This window comes from Equus caballus, chromosome 12, assembly GCF_041296265.1.
Source record: "Equus caballus isolate H_3958 breed thoroughbred chromosome 12, TB-T2T, whole genome shotgun sequence".
Lineage (NCBI taxonomy): Eukaryota > Metazoa > Chordata > Mammalia > Perissodactyla > Equidae > Equus > Equus caballus.
The window spans coordinates 15,260,866-15,273,661 of record NC_091695.1 but is presented as its reverse complement, the minus strand read 5'-3'; the positions used below and the strand labels follow the sequence as shown (position 1 = coordinate 15,273,661).

General features: G+C 35.9%; 1 protein-coding gene across 1 annotated transcript; it reads right to left on the bottom strand.

Annotated features, from left to right (window-relative positions):
- Nucleotides 1-203: 203 nt before the first annotated feature.
- On the bottom strand, nt 204-11,876 carry LOC138916606 (olfactory receptor 5W2-like). The gene has a single exon (XM_070229552.1). It carries the CDS (start codon nt 10,163-10,165, stop codon nt 9,233-9,235), a length of 933 nt encoding a protein of 310 aa, XP_070085653.1. The 5' UTR covers nt 10,166-11,876; the 3' UTR covers nt 204-9,232.
- Nucleotides 11,877-12,796: the final 920 nt, after the last annotated feature.

Below are 12,796 nucleotides of genomic sequence, written 5' to 3'. Positions count from 1 at the left end.
CCAGGTCTAGAATTCAGCAGCTGGTTTGATGGTGGTACCATTTGATGTGAAAACAAGAGCTTTAAGGCACAGACATAGCAAATTATCAAATTAACAAAATAAAAGTGAAACCTACGCATTATATTACTCTAACTCTGGATATGTCTAGGTGCTATCAGGATGCCCAAGTGGGTTTAGAATTACTGTTCTATTTATTTCGATCATTTTATTTTTATTTTTTGTTAAAATTGAGATGATTATTAACATTGCCATGATTACTCTGCCACAATTTCAAAGTCTAGGAGTGCCACAGAGAATGGAGGTGGAGAACTGCACGGCGAAGACTGAGTTCTTTCTCTTGGGATTTAGTGACCATCCAGAACTTCAGAGTGTTCTTTTTGCTGTGTTTTTCTTCATCTACTCTGTTACCCTCATGTGGAACCTTAGGATGATTTTATTAATCACAATCAGTTCCTACTTGCACGTCCCTATGTACTTTTTCCTCTGCATATTGTCCTTTATAGATTCGTGTTCCTCCTCCGTCATTGCCCCCAAATTACTTGTGGATTTGCTTTCTGATAAGAAGACCATTTCTTACAATGGCTGTGCCACACAGTTTTATTTTTGCTGCTCTTTCATTGACATGGAGTCTTTCCTCTTGGCCGCCATGGCTTATGACCGGTTCATAGCAATCTGCAACCCCCTGCTTTATACTGTTATTATGTCCAAGAGGATTTGCTGCCAGTTTGCAATTGGAGCATTTTTAGGGGCCACCATGAGCTCAATTATTCACACCACTAACACCTTCCATCTGTCTTTCTGCTCCAAAGAAATTAACCATTTCTTTTGTGATATCTCCCCACTCTTATCTCTGTCCTGCACTGACACTTACATACATGACATTGTTCTGGTGGTCTTTGCTAGTTTGGTGGAGACCATCTGCCTTCTAATGGGTCTTCTCTCTTATGTCTGCATCATAGCAGCTATTCTTAAAACAGTTTCTGCTGAGGGAAGAAGAAAGGGGTTCTCCACTTGTGCTTCCCACCTGACCGTGGTCACTATTTACCATGGTACCCTGATCTTCATTTATTTGCGGCCTACCACTGGTCATTCACTGGATATGGACAAAGTGACCTCTGTGTTCTATACATTGATTATACCTATGCTGAACCCCCTAATTTACAGTCTAAGGAACAAAGATGTCAAAAATGCCTTTAGGAAATTGATTAGCCAACAATTGCTTTCTTAAAGTATGAAACGAAGCTTGACAACTTTACAACCTTTCTGTTCCTTGGCCTTTGATTCTAACTGATGAAAAAAACCAGTTTAATGTGAATGTTCCCCAATTCTGTAGGTAATGAGGTCTCAACCGCAGATTAGGGTCAGAATCTAATGTCTGAACCAGGCCTGCTCACATCATCTGTACTATGTTTAATTCTTCATCATTTTAAAGTCGAAATTTTTATAACACACCTTCATTGTTGGTAGAAGTGTAAATTATTGTTGTCTATAGAGGATAACTTCTAACATTTTCTGTGAGGATAATTTTTCTAACACATGAAAATTAAATATCTGTGCGCCATTTAAACTAGAAATTCTCTTCTAGGAATTTAATCTATAAAAGTTCACTACTTTCAAAAGTATTTGTTACATCATAGTTTGCAGCAGCAAATTTTTTCAAACAATCTAAATGTTTATTAATAGGGAACTGATTAAAAAATAAAGTTGATTTTTTAAATATTTATTCCATAAGTAGATTTACCGTGCACATAATGTTCTATATTTCAGATTCTTACTCCTTCTCTCTCCCTAGCCTAAATTTTACCACAATTACTCCCAATATTGACTAGACCATTGATATATCACAACTCTCTTTTTGTGAAAGGAAATAAATACAATTCACTGAGACTCATTTTCCATTAATTGTTTCCATGTGAACACATGCACACTGTACCTTAGCTGTTCAAACTCTACTCACTCTAAAAACTCTTCCTTAAATATCAGCTCCTGTGTGATTTTTTCCTGACAGCTGATTCAATTATAGACAACATCTCAAATTATAAACCTCACTAGAATCTCTTGTGCTTCTTTTAAGACTCTCAGCATTTTCTGTCTAATCATGCAGTTAGTTGTGTCTGTTCTATTCCTTTACTATGCTTGCTATTTAATTATTATTCTTGATTTGATTCCTTGCCTCTTTATCATACTATCTTCCCCAGTGTAGATACTGAGTAAATTTTTATGAAATAAACATGAGTATGTTTACTATGGTTTGTGTATAATTTAGATTATATGCCAGTAATAGGCAGGAACTATATTTTTCTCTTTTAGTATTTTTGGATCATCTCCAAAGGGGTACTATATATACACATGACTATTGCAAGATATCTTCAAGTATAGCGACTTTTTCAAAAACAATTTTCAGGGGCCAGCCTCATTGCATAGTAGTTAAGTTTGGCATGCTGTGCTTCCGTGGCCTGAGTTCATGGATTTGGATGCCGGGCACAAACCTACACCACTCATCAGCCAAGCTGTGTTGGCGACCCACACACAAAATAGAGGAAGATTGGCACAGATGTTAGCCTAGGGCCTTCCTCAAACAAAAAGAGGAAGATTGGCAATGGATGTTAGCCCAGAGTGAATCTTCCTCAACAACAACAACAAAAAACAATTTGCAAATATCAACTATATAAAAGTATAGCTCTTCGGATATTTTCTCAAGAATATATTCAGTCTGAAATCTCTTTATTTAGGCAAACAACTAAAATTTCGGAGGGAGGCTATCCTCTGAGAGGCAGAGATGGGAACTGAAACCAACAAATGGTGAAATGATAGTTTGGTCAGCTTCTAGGACATGACCCATAGAGAAGGTATGGCTGGAAAGTCTAAAGTTAAAGTCCTAACACAAAAGTGAGTTTGAGTAGTGAGAAAAAGAATGAACTAGAGATTAAAACCCTCTGGCAATAATAAGATATGCTGGGTTCTAACTCTAGGCCACAGTTCCATTTACCACAGTGGAACCAACTTGACCAGAAGAGTTTTGTCCATCCAGATCAGTGGTGAACTAAGGCTCTGGTGAGTGTGAGTTTTCAATAGGGAAGAACAGAATGGCAGCTTGAGGGTGATGAGAACCAAACACTTCTTCCTAAGTACTGAGCAGAAAATATTCTCTGAAGTGCATGGGATCATCACAATAGGAGGATGTTTGTTCCTTTGCAGCTAAGTGTACCATTTCAGCCATGGCCCTTGAGATAGGACCATACAGAATAACATAAAATGAATAACTCTGGGGTTGACTTTATAAGCTCATTTCATGGCAATGTGGGGTCCTAACCTTCGATCAGAACAGCATCTGGTCTAGAAGTTGGAATGGTGTGGCCAACATGGGTAACTGTGAAGAAACATGCTCAATTCTAACCAAGAGTGAAGGCATGGTCAGGAAAAAGAAATCCTAAAGTAAGTTGGCTGAGAGCTCCAAACATGACTGGAGGCTAGGATCTGCACCTGCACTCTGACAGATCGGGTGAGCAGGCTCTAAAGTGGACAAAGACGGATCCTGGAGACTTCAGTTCATGACATGATGCCATGAATGATTCCTTCTTTTCTTTTAGCATCAGAGATTTTGTCCCTGATAGGGAATTAGTTGGCTATGGTCCCAGAGCTAACAGATAAATGATATTATATAGATTTGAACTCAGGACTGTCTCACTTCAAAGTCTAGTTCCTACTGTAGACTCTTTCCCATCTTTATCATTTTCCTAAAATGAATAAAAAACAAAAACAAAACACTCTGCTTTCCTAACCATCTGTAAAGGCTGTTAAGTCAAAGTTTTTAAGCGAAAAGGTAAAGGAAAAGAAGAATATATTTTCCTTACACATTTATGTGAAAGATGGCCAATGAGGTTAATTTTACATAAAATATGCTTAATTTTTATAGATATGAATATATTTAATGTATTTTTAATAAAGTACATTGAGTTGGAAAGAGGTTTGGACAGTGGTTGATAGGTCCTGGTGTGTGACATATTCTATGAAAAACAAATAAATCATTTAAGGTTATAAAAGAAAATATTTATGAGAAAATGAAATATTTTTGTCTAAAACTGTTCAATTTGTAATATAAGACAAATTACTTGCTAAAAATTGCATGTTCTAATATGTGTTTTTATTCCTATTATGTTTTGACTGTATAACACTCAGCACATTTTATACTCTAAAGAGATATATAAATTAGGGAAGACGACCTGAATGAAAAACCTGTATAGCCCATTGATCTTTCCTCCCGGGAACCGGAAAGAGTGTTCCCATGTTCCTTTCATGACGACAACCTAAAATAAAGTGAATACTCTTGAGAAGCTAAAATTGTGTTATGTTTTTCACAACTGGATTAATTACCACTTGATTACAGCGTGAACAACATATTCAATTAACTTAATGAAGATTTTGGAATAGATTGCAGGATTACCAAGCATCCAACCACTCAGCAACGACCACTATTAAAATTTTGCTTGCAATATGATTTCAGTTTATTTCACAGATACACAGAAAGCCAATATGAATCATTACAAATGGAACTCTAAAAAAATACATTTCATTCTTTTTCCTGGGAACATATATTTATGTCAATAACTCTTCCTTAACAACTTAAATATAATCAATTGGGCACTTTAAGTTTTCTTTTTTTATTTTAACTAGTATAATGCTATGAACACATAGGAGAAATGGAATCCTCTTCTCCAGTTCCCTTTGAGAAAGAAGGTCCAGATACATTACCACTAACTTCCATTCAAGCAGTTTCTGTAAAGTTGTCAATAGCACCAAATCTGTTCTCCTGAGTGAGGGCAAGAAGGGAAATCCACAGGCTGAAGTGAAGACTGTGGGGTGCAATACAAATCCAGAGCTGCTGATCCTGGGGATGTCTGTTGATGTAATTGAGGAAGAATGTTGCAGAGTACTCTGAGAAGATTTTTAAATCGAAGAATCTCTGTCCCAGATTCTTATTTCAGCCAAGACCAAAAGATAGCAAGTGCAGATGGATATAATCTAAAATGAACGTACTTGAATAAAATTAAAGAAAGTAGTTCTTTTCTTGGTAAATTTTAAAAAGTTCATTTTTCCATCAGTTTTTCAGGCTACTCCCATTCATTCATTCAATAAATACTTTTAAATGGCATCTTAGAGCTGAGCATTGTAAATAGCAAAGCAGAAAAATGGTTAACAAGACAGCCAAGGGCCATGCCGTTATGGAACTTTTAGTCGAGGGAAGGAGATTTCTTTTTTATTCTTATTTATTCATTTACTAATTATAGATTTCTGAGTGTTATGATGTTACACTTACAGAGCGACACTAGTGCATCGGAAGGAGGCACCCAAACCTAATTTAACCCACTAACGTTCCCTTCTGTCTCAACAAGTTTATTAAACTCATTGTTTAAAGACAAATTGGAATGTTGATGAGGGTAAGTTGACTAGAAATGGGGACATAGTTTCTACGCCCATTTTATATCACAGAGGCATACCCATGAACAGAGAAGAGAGGTGTAAAACTATGCTTTTTGCTAAATCAAAGTGAACCTATTAGTACTCATCCTTGGTTTGGAGAGAAGAGTAAGATAAGTCATGACTTCTTTCTACATTCAATTTAAGCATAAAGGTAAGTAACAGGAAATATCCAGAAGATTGTACTGGTGAGACTACAGAAATCCATGTCAAAGTCCTTGGACTTTAGGTCTCAAAACCTTTAAATAAATACTTTTATGTGAACACCTGAAATCGCCCAGAACATAATTTAGTGTTAATTACTTTTTCAGGGCACCATTCGCATCCTTATTCCTTAAGCTATAGATCAGTGGGTTTAACAGAGACTAAAACTGTGTAGAAAACGGAGGTCATTTTGTCTGTGTCCATGGAGTAACTTGAGCTAGGTCTCAAATACATCAACAGAAGTGTGCCATAAAATATAGCCACAGTGGCTAATCGGGAGGTGTGTGTAGTGAAGGCTTTGCTTCTCCCCTTTGCCGAGTTGATTCTAAGATGGTTGTTATGATGTAGCTGTAGAATTATTCTCTACCTATTTGTGAATTTTCCTGTTTTCTTCTTCTATGTGTTTTCTAGTTTCATATCATTGTGTGCTTGGCATGATTTTAAACTTCTGTAGCATTTCTGAATGGAAGCTCTGTTGGCTATCAGAGCTGGGATTTTTGGGGGCATGTTCCTCAAGTAGCAGCCACAAAAGCTGAGGTGCAGATGCATGTACAAGCTCCTTCCAGGGATATACTTGCGACTTGGAGGGGGCAAGAGTGAGAAAGTGGCAGAGGTGTCCACATGTTTTTCTGGGCTCCAGGGAGGATCTCAGTCAGCCACAAGATGCATGCTAAATTAGCAGCCTGTCCCTCAGGCAGCAGCTTTTAATGTATGCATATAGAATCCATTCAGGGAAAGACTTAGAGATAGGCTTTTCTGCCCTCTATCTGTGCTCTGAACTCTGGTGTGATAGCTGCAACTATTTATGGCTTCTCTTAATAACTACTTTTTTATTTGCTACACTCTTGTGGGCCTTGTGGAAAGAAGCCCCATTGGCTCTCAGGGCTAGAGGATTTGGAGATCTGCCCCTCTGTTGAGAGTCTTAGATGTTGGGACTCTAGTTGTGGGGTCCAAACCCTTTACTTCTGAGGGAGAAACTGAGAGTCAGAGGTTTCCTTCCAATTGTATGTCCCTGTGCTACAGGTTGGATTTATTACAACAATTTATCTTAGTTTTTCCTAGCCAATTCAGTATGGATATTTTTTCATTCTTCTGATGTGTAGGAGTCACTTGCTAGTTTCTCGATTTCCTTCAGACGAAATTGTACCATGTGTAGCTGTTCATTTGGTGTGTCCACAGGAAAAGGGCAGCTCAGGAGCTTCCTATTTCACCATCATTAAAGATTTCCCTTTAATCCCCAAAATGCTTTATTTGGACAATAATATGTTCCATCAGTCACTGGGGACATGTGAGAAGGATGTGATGTAGAGAGACTAAGAAGGGGGAGAGGATGATGAAAATTGAAGTAGACAGGCTAGAAAACATCAAAAGCTTTGGATGTGGTGTTCCCTATTTATGTAGAACATCAGGATAAAAGAGTCATTATAGGACATCTGCCCAAGCATCTATTTCAGTCATGTATCTCCTAAAAATAGTCCCTATAATGTATTATTCAACCTAACAAATTCAGGGAGAGGAAGCCCACAATTAATTCAGTCAATTCTAAGTTTGGAATTTCAGTTTTGAGCTTAAAATTCTCTTGTCTTTAATTCAAACCCTCTCATTCTGATAAAACTGTTAATATGCAGATAAAATCAGTCTTCAGATTCTACAATATATATTTGCCATAAGGAAGGGAGATAAGTTAATTAGATGACATATTTACATCCTCTAAATTAGCGGCAATCAACGGAAATCCCATTTTTCTTAGACAATAAATTTCAAACAATGTTTTCTACCATGCTGCTACTCATAAGTAACAATTCCAGAAGAGTATGTATTAATTGAGGAAATATAGTTCAGCTGAAAATCCTTAAAGCCTTTTGTCAAAAAAAAAAAAAAGAAAAGAAACAGTGTCCATAGGATGCTTTCCATCATAATACTACGTGATAGGTCACAGTGTCCCTTAGAAAATCAGAGAATCTTTTTGGGCTTTACTTCCATTTTGAAATGTTTTCCCACAAAGGCATTTTACAGTGGCAGCTAAAAAATCCAAGACATTCAGTGGCCGTTGATTTCTATAGTTGTAATGGACAATAAAGACTGACCTTGAGTCTTCCAAGGTCTGTCAAATATATGACCATATCCGTGTTGTCTCAACATGCGGATTCAGTGCTTTAACCATCAGAAGTCATAACAGAGACAGATGAAATAGATAAATATCAAAAACACACATAGACAAATGCTCTTTACTTCAAGTGTAATGAACATGTATGTCTTTACAGATCTATTACTTTAGTATCCACAATCACTTTATGTACTTTCCTAAAAGTTATAAAATATATATATATTCAAGCTGCATACCACAACTTAGTTAATTTTATGTTACTGACAACCAATAAAAGCAGTCAAAAATGTTATGCACAGTTTTACTTTATTGGATACATGTTTGTTTTGCCTTTTGATGTCCCAAACACTGTGCAGGAGCTTTGGATAACAGGGATGGAATTCTCAGTCCTTGAGCAAAGATTGTTCACAATTTCATATTAGAGGCATTAATTTAATAAACAGGGTGATATTAAAAGAATGCTTAAAGGAGATAGTTGTCTGTGAACTGAAAAAAGGCATTTAACTAGAGCTGAGAATGGTGAGGAATGGAAGAGAAGCTTCCTGGAGGAAGTGATGGAGGAGCTGATAGTAAGTAATTACAGCACAAGTGCTGGCCCCATGGCCGAGTGGTTAAGTTCGCGCACTCTCCTTCGGTGGCCCAGAGTTCAGATCCTGGGCACGGACATGGCACTGTTCAGTAGGCCATGTTGAGGCAGTGTCCCACATGCCACAACTAGAAGGAACCATAACTAAAATACACAACTATGTACTGAGGGGATATGGGGAGAAAATAAAAGCAGGGGAAAAAAAAAAAAAGAAGATTGGCAACAGATTTTAGCTCAGGTGCCAATCTTTACAAAAATAAAATAAATAAAATAATTACAGCACAATGATGTAATTTACCAAGGCACTTTACATGGCTCTTTATAACCTATCCTTGGGATTCTTTAATGCTAAAATGTTACGAAACCGGCCACCTCAAGACTTCTGTAACTGTCAGACCCTCTTCCTAGAATCCTTTCTGTTCCCCAAACTGCACTTTTTTTTTTTTTTAGATCTAAGACGATTCAAATATTCATCTCCATCCAGGGAAGCTTTTCTTCTACTGACTAGATTTTGATATTTTTTCTAGATTTTTAACCTCCAGTTTTTTACTTTATGAAAGTTTTGAGCCTTAATATGAATTATTTGAGTCTTTAGTTAATTAAAGTTTATTTATTTTTCTAGACTATAGGATTCATTTGTATAGAAACTACTGGATTCATCATGAACTCCAAAGCATCTAGATGCGCAAAGAGAACATAGTGATATTTAATACATAAATACAGATCAAATAAATACAGATACTCATTTATTTAAATGTGAGAAAATTATGTCTCTCTTGTATAATATTATATAATTTTATGAAAACAGCAATCATTAAATGCATGTGAGTGTGTGTGTGTACACATAATATACATACTTAAAACAATCTTTTATTTTTCAATTTTTCTAGGGCCTCTTTCACATCCTTGTTCCGTAGGCTATAAATCAGAGGGTTTAACATGGGAATCACAAGGGTGTAAAACAATGAGGTTATTTTGTCTTGATCTAAGGAGTATAAAGAACTCGGTCTAAAATATGTAAAGAGCATAGTTCCCTGGAAAATTGCTACAGCAGTTAAGTGGGAGGTGCAGGTGGAGAAAGCTTTGAACCTCCCTTCAGCTGAGTGGATCTTCAAGACTGATATGATAATATAACAATAAGAGACAAGAACCCCTGAAATGGTGCTCAGTTCAATGAAGCCAAAAACAGTGAATAATACCAACACATTGACTTGTGTATCAGTGCAGGAAAGGAGGAAAAGTGGTGGTAAATCACAGAAGAAATGATTAATCTCATTTGACCCACAGAAACATAAGCGGAACGTTAATGTGGTGTGTATCAAAGCATCTGCCATTCCCACGAGATAAACCCCGGCCATGAGCAGAGAGCACACTCTATTGGACATGTTGACTGCATAGAGCAATGGGTTTCTAATGGCCTTGTATCTATCAAAGGCCATCACGGCCAATAATAGACACTCAGAATCTGCAAAGGTACATGAGATGAAGAATTGCAGAGCACAGCCAAGGAAGGGGATTGATTTGTTCTTGGCAAATACGTCCACCAACATCTTGGGACCAATTGCTGTGGAATAACAGAGGTCACAGAATGAGAGGTGGCTGAGGAAAAAGTACATCGGTGTGTGCAGTTGGGAATCCATTCTAATTAAAATGATCATTCCAAGATTTCCCAAAAGATTAATGAGATAAACAACTAGAAACATAGTAAACAGGATCACTTTCATCCCAGCGTTATTGGAAATTCCCAAGAAAATGAATCCATTCAAGGAGGAGCAATTTTCGCCAACCATTCCTCTTTGTTCTTACCTAAATTTATGAAGAAATAATCCAAAAAATGATAGATACATTTTAATTTTTCTGGACATCCACATATATCTGAAAGGCAGAATACAGTTTCCTTCTATAATTGTTTTTTAATAGTCAAAAAATTATCCAGTCATGTACCCAGTCTTTAAAGAAGGATTGCTATATATTTGATAATGGTAAAAAATAAATAGAGACAGATATTGGAAAATTTTTAACTGAATTACATATCATTCATGATCTATGTGATTTTGTATAAGATTTATTTCTCCAGGCTTTAACTTTCTTATGTATGGCAGTAGATTTAGATGAATTAATATCACAATTCTGCATTCAATATAATATGGAAGAGACAACAATGTTAGTGGGACCAGGTTGTAAGATGTAGGACTGAGCATTTTCTAAGCCTGAAAATAGTCAAATGGAAGCAAAAAATGATTACCATTGTTATGTTCCTCAAAAAATATGATTGGCTTAAAAGACTTGATGTTAATTCTAGAAACAATGAATACCATTACCTAATAATAATGAAATGATTACTTTACTGTTCCTGCTCTTTTACCTTTAGTTTTTGGTGAGACATGAAATAAGCATTAAACCTTTCCTCTAGAAATCTGTTATTACTCTGTCACAATACTCATTCCCTATTTGTGGGAGTTGTCTGGTGCCAACAGATGACCCTCTTGACCAAAGAAAAGTGCTAAAAAGAAGTGAGAATGATAGAACGTAACACGTGCAATTGCATCTCTTTGGTTTTTCTATAGATGCTTAAATTTTAAAAATGTAAACAGGATGAGGGACAATAAACGTTCCTGAGACATATAGGCTTCTCTTCTTTATGGATGTGTATATTTATGTGTATGTCATGTGTTTGCATGTATATATGTCTTTGTTGATATATGAGAATAGGAATGTTGCTGATTTATTTTTTCTTAGAGTTAAGTAAATATAGCATGTGGTTCACATGGAGGTGAGTATGCATGTCTCTATTTGTAATGTGGTACCTAAATTATTTCTGAAACAAAAAAACTTATATTCATGTACATACTTCCCCAGTGATAAACAGTTCTCCTGTGACCCTAGATTAAAATAAAATCATTAAAATGCTATTTTGTGGATCCTAATAATTTCAGTCAGTTCAGTTCTGAGAAAAAATATAATTTTTTGATGATAGGTTGCTCAGTTTATTAAACTGTGTAAGCAGACGTAAAGTCAATCATTTACAAATTTCTCTTTTTTCAAAAATTTCCCCTCTATTTCTTAAATTTGGAGACTCAGGAACCTACCTGAGAGGAGCAGTGCTTTCTGTACTCACTACAGGTGGCTGAAAAGTAGGCAGATGGCATTTCATTTTACCAGGTAGCATTTGGGACTTAAATCTCTGAAGCTTCCACCCTCAGGCTTCAGTGTATGCTAACATGGGATTAATTATATTCCTTGTTCTGTATTTTCCCCTGTGAGGACAGCAACAACTTTAGCACAAACCGAAGCTTATTTCTTCACTATTGTCAACACGTTCATCTGACAGTAATAGAAGTGAAAATTACTTTTTTGTTGAGCTTGACATTGACACTGAATCTATACTTTCTGTCTCCAGTCAAAGCAGCAATTCAATAAAATACAAAATGATCCTCTACTTAGTAATTTCCATCGCCTTTCTATTTTTCATTTTGTTTCTCTCATTTTTGAAGCATTATCTTTCACCATCTCATTTAGGAATATTGCTATTCTTTGATGCTACTATTTTTATTGAGACATAATTTTATATACTATGAAATTTACCCTTTCTATGTATACACTCCTTTAGTTTTCGTATTTTCACAAAATTGTGCAGCCATCACCACTATCTAATTCCAAAACATTTTTCCTCATCTTAGTAAGTAACTCATACTCATTACCATGCAACTCCCCTTCTTGCCTCCCCACTACTCCTGGCAACCACCAATCTGCTTCCTGACTATAGGAGATTGTCTATACTGGGTAGCTCATATCTTGGCATTATATATTATACGGGGTGTTTTATTCTTATTAGTGGTCTTCTTTTACGTAGCATAGTGTTTTTAAGGTTCATCCATGTTTTAGCAGTTTCTGAATTTCTTTTTATATGGCTGAATTATATTTCAATTTTTGAATGTGGCACATTATCTATTCATCAGTTAATGGCCATTTAGGTCTTCTCTACTTTTTAGTTGGTATTAATAATGATGATTAAACATTCCTGTCAATGGAAACTATAAAGGTCACTTTCTTCAACAAGCATTGTCTCATTCCAATCCCCAAAATGCATCTCATCCATCCACACTTTGTTGATTTTATGACTCTATCACATTCTCTACATTTAGTAGACTATTTTTTTAATTATGTTTATTTTATTCATATAAAAATCTCTATTACATTTAAGGGTTTATAAATACATTCAATTTTTAATTTTATATTCCCCAAAGTCCCTAGAACAAGGATTTGCAAAGGTAATTGTACCCTAAATATTTAATGTTAAATATTTTAAGTTTCTTGAAGTGGAGGCTGGAGTATGAATAGCAATACACTAGCTTTGGGAATTTTTATCTGCTAATACAGTTCCTATGTGTAGGGATGATTCAGTCAAAAATTTTTCCATG

Bases quoted from the DNA above. Each gene is read 5' to 3' on its own strand.
- LOC138916606 (XM_070229552.1), bottom strand. From the start codon at position 10,165: ATGGTTGGCGAAAATTGCTCCTCCTTGAATGGATTCATTTTCTTGGGA.